The sequence below is a fragment of the Acanthisitta chloris genome, unplaced genomic scaffold (assembly GCF_000695815.1).
Source record: "Acanthisitta chloris isolate BGI_N310 unplaced genomic scaffold, ASM69581v1 scaffold37179, whole genome shotgun sequence".
NCBI classification, from domain to species: Eukaryota; Metazoa; Chordata; class Aves; order Passeriformes; family Acanthisittidae; genus Acanthisitta; species Acanthisitta chloris.
The window spans coordinates 8,750-25,846 of NW_008691525.1; the positions used below are offsets into that span (position 1 = coordinate 8,750).

At 38.3% G+C, this 17,097-nt stretch overlaps 2 protein-coding genes across 2 annotated transcripts in view; both read right to left on the minus strand.

Moving 5' to 3' along the window:
* LSMEM1 (leucine-rich single-pass membrane protein 1) overlaps window positions 1-2,538 on the minus strand; it is a 5,052-nt gene extending 2,514 nt beyond the window's left edge. The window contains exon 1 of the mRNA XM_009082260.1: window positions 2,412-2,538. Within this exon, the coding sequence (XP_009080508.1) occupies window positions 2,412-2,538 (127 nt within the window). The remainder of the gene's footprint in view (window positions 1-2,411) is intronic.
* Window positions 2,539-7,795: 5,257 nt separating this feature from the next.
* IFRD1 (interferon-related developmental regulator 1) lies at window positions 7,796-16,753 on the minus strand. The gene is made up of 11 exons (XM_009082261.1): window positions 16,654-16,753; window positions 15,636-15,717; window positions 15,085-15,209; window positions 14,635-14,792; window positions 13,263-13,313; window positions 12,991-13,169; window positions 12,778-12,886; window positions 10,858-10,992; window positions 9,526-9,654; window positions 8,672-8,767; window positions 7,796-7,937 (listed from the first exon to the last, which is right to left on the minus strand). The coding sequence occupies exons 1-11, from the start codon at window positions 16,700-16,702 to the stop codon at window positions 7,848-7,850; spliced, it is 1,203 nt and encodes a 400-aa protein (XP_009080509.1). The 5' UTR covers window positions 16,703-16,753; the 3' UTR covers window positions 7,796-7,847.
* Window positions 16,754-17,097: the final 344 nt, after the last annotated feature.

Consider the following 17,097-nt stretch of genomic DNA (forward strand, 5'->3'; position numbering starts at 1 on the left):
AATCAAATGTGAGATGGTGATAAACTCAAAGAGAACAAGTCAAGTGAACACCACAAGGAAATTCATGTGAATATAAACAATTCATACGCCAAATTTGTTTAATCTCAAGTTTGCATACTACTGGAACTACTTAGTAAGATTTAGTTTAATTTTCTGTTTTGGGTGGAGGAGGAAGCTAATGTAATTTCATTTTGGTGTCAGTCTCATACATAGTAAAACTACATGCAAATTACTGTAATTTATCCTCCTGTAATTGCTGTTTTGCCATTCTGAAAAGAAGACTAGCATGTGCATCTGTGAAAAAATATATTTCTAGATCCTTTTCTTGTTTTAGCTGGTGGAAATCTTTGAGGTCCTTGCAACTGAGCCTGTAGGGATAAAACTGAGGGAAGGCTGCATATGCCACTACAGCACTTCAGTAATGAACCAGCTCAGGGCTGAGCAATTGATTGAGCTGGTAGGAGATCTCTGGGAATATCTCTGTTTCTCTTTATTGCATTTAACACACTCCTGCTTCTGGGTAAGCTGAAATATTTTCATACTTGGGTTTTGGGTCAATTATTATTCCCTTAGCATTCATAACACAATATACTGTGTGCCTGCACCAATATTGCTTTCTCATCATAATAATAAGGATGGGCAGGGCTTACTACTGCTGCCTTTCAAGCATACTAAGCTATCAATAGAGGTGTCAAAAGTGGTCTGAGCTTGCTCTGCCTAATGAATTCTTCTCACTATTTCATGGGGTGGGACATGCCAGACTGCAGTGTTGTGAGTAATTGGTGAATACATTCTTGCCAAACTGCAAACAGTGGGAACATTTTATCATGTAAAACATAAAGAAATTACTGCATGGCCTCTACTTAGGAAGCCAAAAAGCATTTTAAATAGTTTTTGACATGATTGTTAGTGTGTTTGATCATGCCAAGTCATATTAAGGTACTGAACAAAAGGATTGTTGTGTACTGCAACATACTTGAAACATCATATTTAAACCAAACAGAGCATCTGCTATATGACTACTGATAGATTATTCAGAAGACTGTAGGTTTTATCAGAAAGTGAAAATTATTCCACCGATCTCTGATTTTCTGGCAAAACAACCAGAATTTTATGCTGCTGAATAAGGCAGCTAGGACTGTGAAAAAGTAATTATATGTATTTATTTAACCAATGGGATAAGATGTCTACAGAATCTCCAAGCTTAAAAAAGTATGTTAAAAGATTAATCCTAGAAGGAACCAAAGCACTTTACAAATCTATGCATAAAATACATATTAGGCTACCTTTATTTACTGCTGAAATGTAGGGAGGAGCATGCATGCTCTTATTCCAGAGAAACATATGTGATTTCACTGAACTTTATATATTTACCTGAAAAGTAAACAATACTGTGCAATAAAAATTGAAAAGAAAGCAAGACAGTCACACTGAAAGGAGTTTCTTTGACATTAAAACTGATGTATGCCATGGTCTCTTTTTGCACTCATAGAAGTGACAATATTGAGGTAAAGTACTTTATGTCTAACGTCTTTGCCTTCAATGCAGAAACCAGCACCACTCGAGTTAGCTGCATTAGGAAAAGTTAGAAGACTTGAAAACAGTAGTTATGAGAAGGCATTTATTTCCCATAACTAGAAGCATGATTAAGTTATGGCCATTTGAAACACATTTCAACATAGCTGTTGATCTATAGATTTCTTCAGTCAAATTTGCTGTTATAAGGGAAATAAAAGTAGATTCAAATATTGTTATGTGTAATGCTGCTGAAGAGCTCCAGGTTTTGAGATATTTTCAGGTCACAAAGAACTGAACTCTGTTGTAGCTATCACTGGGTGAACATATTCTTGTTGCTGTGGGAAGTCAAAGACAAAAGCACTATAAAACCAGTAGAAGTGTGGGAGCCATATCTGAAACTGCAAGTAAGTCTGTGAAGTAAAATGCTTAAATGTCTCATGGGGTCTTTCAGATAACTAATTTGAGTCCTTAGGAGATGTGTCTTCTAGGAATGAACAGCAATTCTCTGGTGTTTCTATTGCCACATGGGAACTTTGGTGCTTGGGAAGACTTAGTATTTATGTAGTAGGTGTATATTGAGCATTACTAGAGACATTATCCTGCAAGGGATCACCTCATAAATCCCAGTGGAAATGGAAGATAAGTTCAGGCTTGACAGTGAATCCCTAGCAAAATGCAAGGACTTTTAAGAACCCAGTAACTGAAATACTCAGTGGGGGCAGCTGAACCTTTATCTGCTCTGTCTAAATTATGTCATTTTCAAGCTGCTTTTTTTTTTCCATTTTCAGTACAGAGCTGAACATACATATTGGCCTATTGGGCTGTTGACATCAGTGACACACAATGGGGATTGCATGTATAGAAAACCACAGAGCACCACCTCTCATACATACCTAGAGAATGTTGAGATTCATCTGGACAAACATTTAGCTTGTTTAAGTTGTTTAAGGAATCAACTACATAAAGCTTTCCTTCCTCAATAGTATCAGACAGGTTAATTTCCAGGGTAGGCCTCTCCATTTTATCTAAAAGAAATAATAATTCAAAAGGTAAATTAACAGATGGATATGGGAAATAACTGGTAACAGTTGGTGTCCTGTACTAAGAAAACACCAAGCAGCCTAAACAACCTTTAAAATACAGGAATTTGAAGGACCAGAACATTTACTAGATCTTGAAAGCAAAGGTAACTCAGTAAATAGCACTTACTTATTCTTGGACATCTTCGATAATTATATCATTTCATTTCTACATTGTGTTTGTGCATATGTGTATACTTAGGCATACATATGTATACAAGTATATATGTATATATGTGTGTGGGGAAAGGGACAAAGAGAAAAATCTATTTGACTGACTCCAGCATTGATTGGAGTGGTACTTATTTAGTTGTATAACCCTTTGTTTTGGTGAGCACTTGGCAAGAGTTAGGGTGAGAACCTGATTACAGTGAAAACCAAACCTTCACTAACACTGCCAGGAAGATTGCCACTCAGGTCCACTGCTTTCAGCATCAAATAATTCAGAGATAAGACAAAGAAAGCAGGTATGGATGAGGATATAAGCAGCAAGAATATATGTCTGCTTATACACCTTAGAATATATCACTGTGAAGTTATTTTTTGTGAAAAATGGGACAAAAAATAGTCTTCTAATGTGGTTCTACTCCACAGAGATGCTAGTATTGGACAAATTAAAGTTTGATAGCAAAGCCTTTTCTTCAGACTAATACTCCTTGTTCTTAAAAAAAGCACTGGATGAGGCCCAGTCAGCAAAAACAGCTTCTCTCTGGAGTCTGGATGCATGAACTCAGTGAATGAATGTTTGTATAAATACAATTTTGAAGACAGATTATATATATAAAAAAGCAATACCTAAGAAGGCTTCTCCATGAGTTGCACATTATTCCTTATCAGTCTTCTGGTTTTCTTTACAGTACTCTGATTCCAAAAATGTCTTCTAGAAATAAACTGCAGTTCTAGCCATGAGGAGATGCAGATGCTCAAACTAGGCATGTTTGACTACACTTGTCACTGAAAACTCCCTGTATAATTATTAAAGAAAAATACATTCCTCCAGGTAATATTCCTCTTGTTCTAAGATACATCTTTTTGACCTTATAATCACAGCCTGAATGTAAGGGGGGAGCTCACAGAGATTAGTTTAGATTTGGAGTAGAATACATCTTACCCATTTAGTATTTTGTCAAAGCTCTCAAGTTCAGTTTTACCTGTCAACATAAATCAGCACTTCATGGAATGCAAACCTCGCATTGATGAAGGGTGATAAGCACCTAAGGGTGATTTCTGAATCCTAGATGGGTTGAACTGGCCCCTTGATGTGCTTCTGAGCCTTCTCTCCCACTCCAAACAACAGAGAACACAGTGTGACCAGATTCCCAATAGAGCATTCAAACTAAAAACCTAGAGTTTGAGGAACACAGCCCTGAGTGTTTGCAGAAAAGACTCACTCCTTCCCTCATCAAACCAAATGCTTTGATTGTTGTAATTCCCCCAAATTTAATCGCACAGACAAGTAGACACTCATTGAGCCTCAGTAAGTTTGAAGACTAAGTGCTTAATGGGGGTTGTTCTCCTGCTTGAGATTGACAGGACTACAGGGATACTTTCATATTTCTGTTTAATAGTATGTAAGAAAAGATTACAGTTATTGTTTTCTCTGTTCAGAACTCTTGCTTCAAAACAAGGCAGAAAAGCTGGCATAGTGGGGGTTAGCCTTACCTAGCGTGATCTTTAGGTGTGCAGCAGTAACTTCAGGACAGATGGTGGTGTCACTGTCCTTCCTCTAGAATATCACATGGTGCCAGGTAGCACGGCCTGGAAGCCACGTCCTCACCAGCACTGGCTCTGTTCTGCTGTCACTCCACACACACATTTGCAGCCAACTGCCATCATTACTGAGCCCTGTGTTTGAACAGCCTGCTGAAAATTACCACCTCCTGCATGAAGGCTTTTGGTTATTTTTAGCCTCTGAAGAACAGCTGTTTCTCTTGGGTATTTTGATTAGCACCTCCCTGCAACTTCAGGGAAGACTCTTCAGCTGTAATAAATGTGAGTACCTTTGATTCATTAGTATTATGAATTATATGTTTCTGCATTTACTGTTAATTATTTGAAACTGATTTCCTCGCTGTGTTTATAACCTCACAGTGAAGATAACCATTATCAATTTAACAATGTTTCTATTACATTTGTTTGATTCCATTGATGCACCAAACAAAAAAGAAAGGATACTGACATCAGTGTCACTGGCCAGAAGTATTATTTTCCCAACAAACTAATCTAAACACTTGGGATTTTTGATTCACTTTATCTTGTACTTTAACCTTGCTTAAACACTTTTTTTCCCCAATTCAACTTTTAAATTTCTTCTAAGGCTGTTGTGGTTAAATTCGAACTTAGAATGAGACCACATTGAACATTCTTCACAGAAAAAAAAAGGAAATAAAATCTAAAAGGTTTAAAACCAGGAGAATGAAACATTACTTACAACATAATTATATTCAGGTAACGTGCCAGTATGGAAGAAATCAGCCACTGAAAATCACGTGAAGAAAACTTGTTCTGCAGTTCCTTTGTACTTTTAGGAACCTTTCAAGTCCTGCAGGACCTGTAAAGACAGCTATGAAACAGACTGCCCCTTTCAGTCTATATTTAGAGTTCAACTTGACTAAGTATACTGACTTCACAATACTGATCTGCTAAAAAAAGAAATCAGCTCTTTTTTTATTATATTGGAATAATGAAAATATCCTGTCGTGGAGGATAAGGTTTGTTACTGATAATCACTATTTCACCAACCTTTTGGTTAGTGCCAAACCTTTAAGGCTTCATGCCTCTTTAAAACTCATTTTGCTATGCAGAAGAGTCATATCTACAACACTGTAGCTATGAGTAACCAGTTTGCTATGCAGAAGAGTCATATCTATAGTATTGCAGGCATGAGTATTTTAAAGGCATAGACTAGACAAACCAGGGTCTTTTCCTCCTTCTTCCATATACCTTACAAAGTCAAGTGGTACAGTATTATGGGATAAACTTATTTGAATGGCATTCTTAGCTGTTTAAAAAAAATAAATCCTGATGAACTGTTGGTGAGTGATAATTGCTCCTTTGCACACAGTTCTTCTGATCACTTCTTTCCCTTGTCATAGCAGAAGGTAATGTTACTGCACATGGTAATGACAGGCAGCTGACACTTACACAGAGAGACCACAGCTCAGTACAAACCCTTTCTGAAGCCATCCTATGTCTAAAATTCTGAACCCCTTTAAACTGACAATAAACATATTTCTCTCTTAGGAAACAATGGAGAGAATAAATCACCTGATGCATAGTTCCCACCCCAAGCTGAAAAGCCCTGCCACTGCCCAATCTGAGCAGCTGGGCCAGTAACACAGACACAAGAGCTTGCTCCCTTTCTGCAGGGCTCTTGGAGAAGTCCTTTCCCCAAGCAAGGATGTGCAAGCCAGAAAAAAAAGATTCCTGATACCAACATAATTCTAAGACAAGGACCCAGGCCTCTCCAGTTCTGAGCTTGAAAAGGTCTACAAATCTCTGCCAGAGAGCAAAACTGCAGGAGCAACACTCTGCAGGAGAGTCCATTGCCCCTCCAACAGCCCTGAAAGCCATTCTGGCCTCTGGCTGGCAGCTACAGCAGAACTGGGGAAAGGGAAACCACGTGCTTGGCCACCTGCCAGGAGCTGCTGTAGAAATACTGGACAGGAAGCTCCTTACACAGGCAGAGGATGCCAAAGGTGACTACCCAGAAGCCACAGGAGATCAATGGGCTTGAGGGAAAAGTTCAGCTCAAAGGGGACATAATCATGGGTTTGGCAAACACAGGCAGACAACTTCATCTAGTTCAAGGGTCAAAAGTTTCTTCTCTACTTGGGTGAAACTGACAACACATCATGATGATAGCACTGATTTCAGTTGAAGGCCTTCTTGTAGTCTAAGTCATCAGTTTTATAAACCAAACAAGTTCTTACATAATGGATTATTTGAGGAAAAGGTAACTTAGAGGGTAACAACTTATTAGTATGCATGAACTTTCTGGAATAGGTTCTGCTGTAATCAGAAACTGGAGGGAAAAAAACCCAAACTACCCAAAACCACCACCCCAAACCAAAAACTTTCCCTTATCAGAGCAAGCAGCAGTTTTCAGGGGGTGGGGTTTTTTGGATGCAAGGTTTACTTCCTTTACTGCTAACCTGACTTAACATTTAAAAAATGTTTATTCTAACAAACATTTTTATATATCTTCAGGTTCAGAAGCTCCAGCTATCTAGGGTTTAGTGTAGTTATTACATAACCCACCCCACTAGTCCTGAAACAGTTCTGTTACTGGCACATTTCAGTCCTCTAGAGCCAGCAACTGAGGGTAGAGGAGTTTTCAACATGAACACAGGCAGCTGGAGTGGTGCCCGTTAGATAAGGGACGTGGTGTTTTGCAGCACCAGAACTAGAAAACATTTGACCATTACAAAAGCAATGACAAATCCAGAGTGAGTTGCGGTGCAGATCACATACAAGTATGATAAACCTTTGAAACAGAGCAAGGTAAACTTTCATGTAGCATCTACTAAAGCAGTGACACTAACCCAACCACATATCTCAACTGGCAAATAAACAAAACCATCTGTTTCAACCTCTAGGCTTTGTCAGTGTTATACAGCTTCTCATCCACAGAGTTACCACTTTCCACAGGGAGCAAGCAGTGAGAAACATCTTTATTCCAAAAATTAGAAGTACAATTTCAGAACACCAGAATCTTGTTTTTATTTTACATTGAGGCAGGTATTTGTCATTCACTACATGACTATCAGTGAAGGTTACTGAAGTTCATAGTTCCCATCAGGATAAAGTCATAGTACATAGAAATTTCTCGGTCCACCTGCCACTGAAGAGTTCAAAAAAAGTTACTAAAATTACTTCACACAAACATGATCTTTTCACATCAGCACATTCTTACCAAAACACTTGGTCAATGAATTAATTTACTTTTATACAAAGAATCCAATCTGGTATAGAGCATTTGACTACAGTTATCCAACCCATTTAACATTTCAGTTACAGTATGTTCAAACTTTGGAGCAAGTAGCAGCTAATGCAACTGTTGTAATGTAGCCCTGCACCCAATGTTACATCAATCTATATACACTGTATATGCACCTAACCAATAACATGTATGGTATTTACAGACTATATAACAACAAGTGCAAACTATGACTACAGAAATTTAAAAAAATTAATTTAATGTTACAAATCTATTTTAATACGAAAATTGAACCCCATGAAAAAGGAGATCTAGAAAAATTCCCCGACGTCTGCTCTTTTATCACGGCATTTACTTCTAGCCTTTGTCCGAGCCTTGAATGCTGCAGAGTTGTACAAGTGCTACAAAATAAAAAGACAAGATTACAGATGTACATAAGACTTCTACCCCTTTAGACAGTTTTTTCATGTTATGAAACAGATGAAAATAGCTTTTTATTAACCTTTGAAGTAAATTGGTAGGCCTTCTGAAATGTAGAGTATAGTGTCCTTGCATCAAAGGGGATTCATTTTAATATGAACACATTTAAAAGAAACTTGGACTATAAGAAACTAAGACTGAGCTACAAGCAATTCTGGAAGCTGATCAATCTTGAACATTGGATGGACACAATGTAGGGCACATTTACATAGGTAGCACCATTCCCCATATTGTTTTATTTGCAGAATGAGTACATTCACAACCAATAGAACAAAGTGATCCTCCTGGTGCCCATTTCACACTGGAAAGTCTGGGATACTGTCTTCTTAAAGACACTTTCCATGGTTTCCTGTAGGTCCCTCCCCAAAAACCTACAGCTCACAAAAGACACCAAGTTTCACTTGTGTGGAGCATGAACCTGGTACCAACCAGCAACCAAGTCAACCCCTTGGGAGAAAAGCTGTAGCAGACACATGCCCAGTGGAAAATGTACAAGAGCTCAAAGACACATACAAGCAAGGCTGGGTTTCATTCAGGACAACATGAGGCACCATTAGGACTAAAGGGACAAGTTTCAAGATGACAACTTCTGCAGTGCAGGACAAATGGATTAGTGTATGAAGTAAAGCAAATTCATTAAGGTGCAATAACCTACCCTTTCAAAACGGGATATCTTCATTGTTTTAAGAGCTGCAGCATCTAGCATTACTGGTGGACCAAGCTCAAACACATTCCGAAGGAAGTCATTGGACTAAACAAGAAACACATCAAATGATCAGTTTCCTCCTGCAATTATCAAGTCTCCAAAGTTGACTACTGTTAAATATGAAGTATTCCACTAAGAAATACTAATGCTTGTGTCAAATTGCTGCCATCTTCTGCAATTAAGTCAGGGAACACTTCCTTATGCTGTAAAAGTAGCACTTGCAAAAACTGCAAAAGCTGCTACTTGCCTGGGCACACTCAGTCACACAGAAATGCCACTGACATTGGACTGAAGAATTTAACCCCATGATTATCGTAGCAATTTGGAACTATATATTCCTAAGCTACAGCTCCTGCTTCTGCTATATATCTAAACAGATGAGCAGTGAACAAGCAGTTCCAAGAACAGAGATAAGGACTTATCCCTTCTCCTCCGGAATGCTGTCATCGTTGGCTTGCAAGCTGTGTTCATTACTTCTGACTAACACTTTGCCTTCCTTTTTATGGGCTTGAACAGGGAGGGTGAAGGCACTACTCAGCTTTATGGCAGCCAGATGACTACACCACTGCTGAAAGAGAACATGATGATTCAGGGAAAACCCTGAAGCTAAACTGATATTCAGCTTGAATTTCTTACTTCTTGGAGAAGTCAATTGCTAAACCAGCACACCCAGGCTACGATTCAGAGGCAGCTCACCCAGATAGTTCTCACTCACTACAGTTCATTTTTTAAGTGCTGTCTTTTAACACTTCAAATGCAAAGCCCATCAATTCACTAGATTCTACTCAGGAACAGTAGCTCACCTGCAAATGATATTGCATCCCCGAGCCCAGAATGTCCTTGAAGGTATCATAAGTTTGTTTTTTAACCCAGCAGTCAATATACATGCGCTCAGGTCCAAACTTAACCATCTCTGTAGGAAAGTCACGTTCCTGTCCAAAATCAAAGGGTACAACATATATTATTTTAATGTAAATGGTCTTTTGGATTAGGAATTGTATGTATCTCAATTAAGTTTATTTTTCTTGATAAATCTGGCACATCAAAACCTACACATATACTAGAGACTGCTCATAAACAGATGCACACCTGAAGTTAAACTTCATTTAAAACTTGAAGCTGATATTCCTCAAGTCATCTTTAAAATTACTTTAAGAATTGGACTTGTCTCCAGAAAATCCAGTTCTAAGGGCAGGATTCACCTTTAAGTCAGTCTGTAAGCCTCACTTAGTCCCCACTTTACAAGTATGAGAAGCTACATTTGGGACAATGAAATATAACAAGCGCTAATAGGTGACTCAGATCCTTCTACAGGCAGAAATCTTAAAGGTGACTTCAAATAATTCCAAGCCTTCTCCTTAGCTTCCAAGATGTTTCACTATTCTAAGTATCAACTAATATTTAGTTTTCCTTGCATGTACAGAAATGTAAAAACCAATTAACTGAAAAGCAAAAGAAATTTAGTTTCAGAGGTGTAAGGCAACAAATGGATTAACCTGTTAGAAGCTTTACATTTGTCTTAGAGCCTTTACTCATACGTTATCTCACTCATCAAGTATTTTTAGAGTCCTGCTTTGTGTACTGACTGTTCTCTTAATCTGAATATGGAAACCCAGAAGATTATAGTACAAAACTTAGGACAACTCCTCCCCCTCATACACAAACACTTCTGTGGTCCCTGACAGAGGTGTCATTTGTAAATGCACCTTAGTACTAAATTGCTTTTGGTCTATTATGCACAAGAATTCAGTAAGAGATTTTACAATAAACCTTTTAACAGAATTCAGGACACAAATCTGAATATGCTACGAAGTTTTCTATGAAGATCTCGTGGTATAAAATACAAAGAATTTAGTATTTACAGTGCAATGTTTAGCCTCCTTTAAAGGAAAAAAATCACTATGGAAGTCACAGTTGAAACAAAATAAAGAACACTTGACTTTCTTTGTTCTGTGTTCCTAAAAAAAGGCACGTCTATTTCACACAAGTGCTCAGAATTTGAAATCTCATGTAAAATAATGTTTTCCTGTTGCTTTCACTGAAACAGTAGTACTGTTTAGTAACAAAACCATTTTCACTAAATTGCAGACTACATACTCTGAATGTCTGGGCTGTAACTAAGACAAAAGAATCACCTCAACAGCTCGCAGAACATCTCTGAAGACAGATCGCTGCTTTCTCTTATCCACTTTGGCTCGGTGCTTGTTTCCATCAGTGGCCAGAGCTCTTAACTTCTCTGTTAGAAGGTCCATATCTTCATAAAAGAAATCCTAGTTAAAAAAAAAAAAAAGTTTTTTTTTTTTTTTTTAGTTTCTGGCCTTAGCCTCTTTAGCTGCAAGAATTTGGATTTCTCCCAATTTTGTGAATGTAGATCTCTACAACCTCTTAGTTCGTTATTTAAAGAGACAGAGTTCTGGTAGTTTCATTTATGGCATTTAAGCCAGTAAGAACAAAGTCACAGCATCCAGGTTACCCAGAAGGGCACTAACAAGGTTTATTTTGGTAGTCAAGAGCCATGTGCAACAGCATATTCCTTCAGTGTGCATATGCACCTGTCCATCTGTTCTGCTTCGTAATTCCAAAGGATTCCAACTGTCTAACTGACCTGATGAACCTGGCTGCCTCTCCTGGCAACAAGCTGAGGGCACGTTCCTGTTATTAGCACAGAATTCATGCTGCTATATTATTCATTATATTGGTTAAATATTTACTAATTCAGCACTAGTTCACCTGGATCAGTAAACTTACATAAAAAACTAGCTTTTGTGTTTTTTTTAAATCTGAAGGCTTTGCGTGTTGACTGAATAGGCTGAGTTTACTGAATGCTTTTTGGAAGAAACCGGTCGAAGGCAAAAACACAGTAAGCATTTTTAATCCACACTGATCGTTAAGGATCCAGTGAGAATAATCTGTAAACATTAAAGGGGCATTTCCTCAATGAAACAAATTAAGTTTGTAGTGAATACCAACTTATTTGCTAAAGCATTTTAAGGCTTTAGTTACTCGCAGTCAGCTTAAGTGATTGAGTTTCTATTTTTAATCTCTTCCAAAGTTGGCTTCCATAGCCAACAGGCTCAAATACCCACTGTCTGCAATTATACAGAAGTCCTGACATTGTTTCAGACTATGCAGTGTTAGTGTGTTGTGATTCCTGACTCAATTGGAGTTATCACTTTAGACAGTGTTCTGGCAAAGCACAGCAGCCTTGACCAAGCTAGGAGCCGTTCACGCAGCTCTCCCAAACTGTGCCATGAGTAAGTAGAGGGAAGCTGTTTCCTTCAGGGCTGTCAAGAAAACAGATTGGAAATTAATAAGGCATATTAAAGAATGTAAAGGCAAATGTAGCTGTGTACGAGGTATATAGAGCAACTTGCACCTACCCAACTCAAAAGCAAACCCTGAGAAATCTCAGCAAATGTAGTAATGTTGGCAGTATCCGTGCAAAATCCTTGCAAATCCTTTCAAAATCTTCCCCTTAAAATGACTGACTAGTTCTCAACTGACTAAAATAGTCACAAATGCTATGGAACCATCATGCAATACAAGTTATTCTTCTCAAAGTACCTAAACAAGGACACTGAAAAAACAATACTAAAGATCAACATGGTTTCCACCTAATGATAGACTTCTAGCTGTAAGAGCAGAGCTGTGCAGGTTGTGAATTACCTGCATAAGCCTCTGATGAGTGCTCCCCCTACAGTAAACAATATTGTTTTATCCTGGAATCTCTCTGGGAATTTCTTTGGTTTGTTTTTTTTTTAAAGCTGGTGTTGGATTTAGGTTTTAAATCTTGCACTCTGCATTTCAAGTTGCTATTCAGTACTGTTTGATGTATTTTGTTATACTGGTCCTGTTTCACAATACAGAAATCAGTGGAAAAAAGACAGCTAATTTGCTGTGAATCATTGCTATACCCTCTAAGATTTGGGCAGACTCACTAAAAAGAACATAACCCAGTCACTTGTGGAGGTCCAGGGTGCTATGCAACACAGGTTAAATCATTTGCCTTGTCATCATCCCAATGCAAGAAAATTAAGTTGCTGACATCTACTTACAGCATCTGTTTCACGTGCCAGTTCAAACAGAAGGGCTAGTGTTTCTCCAGCAGCTATTCTCATGTTGAGATCATCACAAGATAGCAGATTTGGAAGTTTATGCAAGTGCCTAAGGAATAAGTCACATTCCATTAAGATGTAAATTTTGTTGACAGTGCTTCACTGCACAGTCATTTAAAAAAAATAAATCTGTTTTCCAAGAAAGATACTCACATTTCAATTTTCTTCTTCACTTCATTCATTGGACAAATTGTCAACAATAGTGTCCATGCTAAGAGAGCACTGATGTGAAGCACAGTGTTATGGGTACTTGATACACCATTAGTGTCTCTATCTCGCTGATAGGCCTTTGTGAAGATGTTTTCCAGGCATTCCATAGTAGAATACAGTTCCTGAACAGGGAAAAAAATTATAATGTAAGTGGCTTAGGACTCACATATTTTCACCTTGTCAATTTATTAAATTAAAAAAGTATTTATCCTCACCGTGATGTCATCGATGACAATGAAACAGCAAATCCCTAAGCAGGTTGCACACTAGACAAAAGAAAAAAGTGTCAGTAGACATTAATGTTACACTTGACAAAATCTTCAAACCTTGACTTTTAAAATGTAACATCTGCTAATGCAAACTTGAGATTAAGACCTTGAGTATAAAAGTCTGTGACCATGCTCAATTCAGCTTCTTTGTAATAGCTCCCAATTCCCATCTACATTCCAGATGATTTACAGCATATGCTACTCATAAGCCTTAACTTTTCATGTATTGCTATTATTGAACATAGTTAACAAAACCGTTCAAAAAAGCTACATGTAGCACTCCTCTCAGTGATTTTCAGCCTCAATAGGAGAAATTATGCTGCTAAAATAGTAATGGACATATGATATTTACTCACACCTTGGGAAATAGTTTTCCCTTTCTGCCCTCTATTACAACTAAGTGGCATGAAAACTCTGAACCTCAAGAGTCTTTCCTAGAATTTTCCAACTTCTACGGCAAGGTCCTACCATCTTCCCTATCATTCATATTCTACTCCAACTCCTCTGACAGAGTAAGGAAAAAATGTTTGAAACCAATGTTTGCACTAACCACAGAGCACTCAAAACTATATTTAAACAGGACAAACTTTATTAGCTCTTGTTTGTGGAAATAACTGCTGTTGCACTACCTCCTCTGGCAGCTGACAGTATCTGTTGTAACACAGCTTGAGCACAATAGGAGAAGTAGTCAGCCGTATAATGATAAAAGGAAGTAGGAGAAGATTAAATCTCTGAAGCTTTAAAAAAAATAAAGCTCCTGGCAAGAGCTTTAGAATGTCTTCAGTGAATATTTCAAGCATACCATCGATGTATGGATGAGATGACTGGGCGAATATACATTTGGTAGTATGAATGTATCAAGTATGTACTTCCAGATCTGACATGTAATTTTATGATAAATAAATATTATTGTTTAAGTAACATTCCTGTGCTGTGAAGGAAAAATTTTAAGACTAAAATAAAATTAATACAGGAAGGATGCATCAGTCAGTGGGAAAACTTTTGGTTATTTTCTATAGGACTTCAACATCAGCCCACAGAACTACAATAAGGAGACTCTGACACTGAGTTCAGACACCTGGCAAGGTACAGCATGTAACAGCTCTGTAAGGAGGTCCCTAGGTTGAGGAAGAGAATTATGGTCAACCTTTAGGTGGAACCTTTTAAGCCAGTGAAAACTGCTATGCATCATTCAGAGCATATGTCAACATTATAAGTACACACTAGTGTGGCAACCTTTAGCTCTGGATTGCACAATAGTGAGCTGGTCAAAAGCAGCCCTCTGCCCCTGCCTGGCAAATAAACATTTCATACTTACAGCCTGTCTGGCTTGGATACTGGCTGTTCCATCACAGACAATCTTCTTCAGAACTGGACCAAGGGTCTTAAAAATCTCCTCACTCTCGATTCCTGACCCCATCTGCACACACAGGAGACATGCCAGTCCAGCAGCTGCACACTGTTCGTCGCTCTTACCTAGAGATTAACATACTATGATGAGCAATCACCTCGTGCATTGCTTTCTTCCTTTAACCTCTAAAGATAACAGTCTGAAAACTTCTAAGTGGAAATTCAGAAACCAATAGACAGAGGATAATTTCAGTTAATTTTCTAGACAGTTCAAATGTGACACCTAAATTTAAAAAGGCATGTTAACTAATTATTAAGCACTCTATGAAGTACTAGAGAAGCCTCAGTCTTAATTCCTTTTAAACAATGAGCTATTTCATAGGGACTACAGCCTTCTAACAGCAAGCATGTTAATTACCTTTCTTTATGCAGCGTTCAATGCTATCAGTTAGAGTCATTCTCCTTTCCATGATAAATTCATATAGTATTTTAGAAGAAAAAGCACTTTTCAGACTTTCAAGGGCTGCTTGTCTTGTCTTTGCACTGTTAAAAGAGAGAAGGAAGACCTCCTGAAATCAGCACACATCAGTTAAAGCGCTGCCTTTGTTTTACAGCAGTTTATATTTGTCTGTACCCAATAGTAGAGTAACCCACAGACAAAACTACTTAGCATGAAATGCTGTGAACTGCCTCTTTTCTCAAGGAAAGTTAAATTCAGGTTGGAGATAGAGTTCACCATTGTACACCAGGCTAGAAAAACAGTCACTCTACTTCAAGCTATTAGGAAAGGAACGTCTAACTCATCCAAAAACTTGGTGGATGAAAAAAGGTCTTTCAGCATCCAGAAGTCCTCCCCAGCATGAAATAATCAATCTCAGTAAGCATGTAAAACACTGGATGTGTATTTCTGTTGTAATATCAGAGGAAGACAGTAAGCAATGTATGAATGAATTTCAAAGCAGACTGTACCTCTTGTCCAATGTAAGATCAATAAATCCCTTCAATTTGTATTCTAAGTCTTCTTGAGTGCCTTCTTCATCCACTTCAGGCCCTAATCCAGAAGAAATCATTTAGTCCTACTGATACACATTTCATCAGCAGACACAGTAGATCCAAGACAAAGTTTTTAACACTAGTAAGAGGGCAGTTTAACAGACAGCAGCTACAGAAATTTTCAGTGTTACAGCAACTTAATGGTGTTACACCTACTGCACCAAACTGCCCTGTAAAATACTTTTATAACACCGGCCTGTTGATACATCAAATGCTGTTTCTATACCTGCTCCTTACATGTGAAAAGAACGAATGAAGGAGCAAATCAGATCTCACATAAATTTGCTCCAACTGATGACCATCAGCCAACCCTGTCGGCAATACATTTTCATCCAGTCCACTACATCTATCCCTGAAGTACAGCTAGTGCTCACTGTTGGTGCAGACAGTACTGTCAAAGCAGCCTGTCCTATCTGGCATCACTTCAGATGGCTCTGCAACAGGAACTCAGTTAAGAGTGACAAGTATTCACAGGGAAGGCTCCCTGCCTTGTCCCACTGTAGCTTTCAGGTCCCCTCCTCCCAACAGAATGACATTAGAGCAGTCCAGGTTGCAGAGACGGTAAAGGAAACAAAGCACAACTCTAGCTCAAAACAGGCACATGTGACTCTTCCCATCTTAAACTCTTTCTCTGTTCTTACTGCCCTAACAATGTGTTATGAAAATCAATGTCTTATAATGCACCTTAAAATTCTTACTGTCCCATGCCAGCACTGTACAATTCTAACAGAAAAAAAGCCTCATAGTTTCACAAGGCTTGTAAAACCTGGAGTATATCCTTACCAAAGAAAAACAATAGCCACTAGAATCACATAGTATCAATGCAACGTCATTATTCTGCTACTGCTACTTTACAGTCTAGTACTTAAAACGCTAAGTCAACTCAGTTTTTATGTTTTTAAAAAGATGAATAGATACAAGTGAGAGAATTTACCATCCTCAGTGAAGCTAGCAGGATCACTGAAGCCACTGCAGAGGCTCATAGTTTCAATTGAAGCATCTTCATCACTAAAAGGCTGCACGTTTCTGGGCTGACCACCTTAAGGAAAGACGAATACAACAGTTTGGTTATTTTCCATATGGAAAAGCAAGACCTGAAGACCAGAAGTAGAATTCAACCCTCCCAAGAGATTCAGTCTCCCTGACTCAGCCAGAGAGCACATTTCCATCCTCTGCTGGTTCCTTTGCTCCCACGTGTTCTGAAAAGTTTGCTGGCTCTGTTCTGGAAGATCATTTCTGAATGGTGGGGAAGAGTCTGCCTAGCACCAGTTCAATTTCTTCTCTACATTTAGGATCTTTCTGCAATCAACCTCAAGTTAATGCAATTTCCGGTGACCAGGCTTTAAAAGTATGTCTACATTAATGTACCTCTTAGGAT

Coding starts and splice junctions, on each gene's coding strand:
- IFRD1 (XM_009082261.1), bottom strand. CDS start 16,702: ATGAGCCTCTGCAGTGGCTTCAGTGATCCTGCTAGCTTCACTGAGGAT. Junction 10,993..12,777: donor TGGCACGTGAAACAGATGCT/GTAAGTAGATGT, acceptor TTTTTTAACTAG/GATTTCTTTTATGAAGATAT. Junction 8,768..9,525: donor GGATGCAATATCATTTGCAG/GTGAGCTACTGT, acceptor TTTCTTGTTTAG/TCCAATGACTTCCTTCGGAA.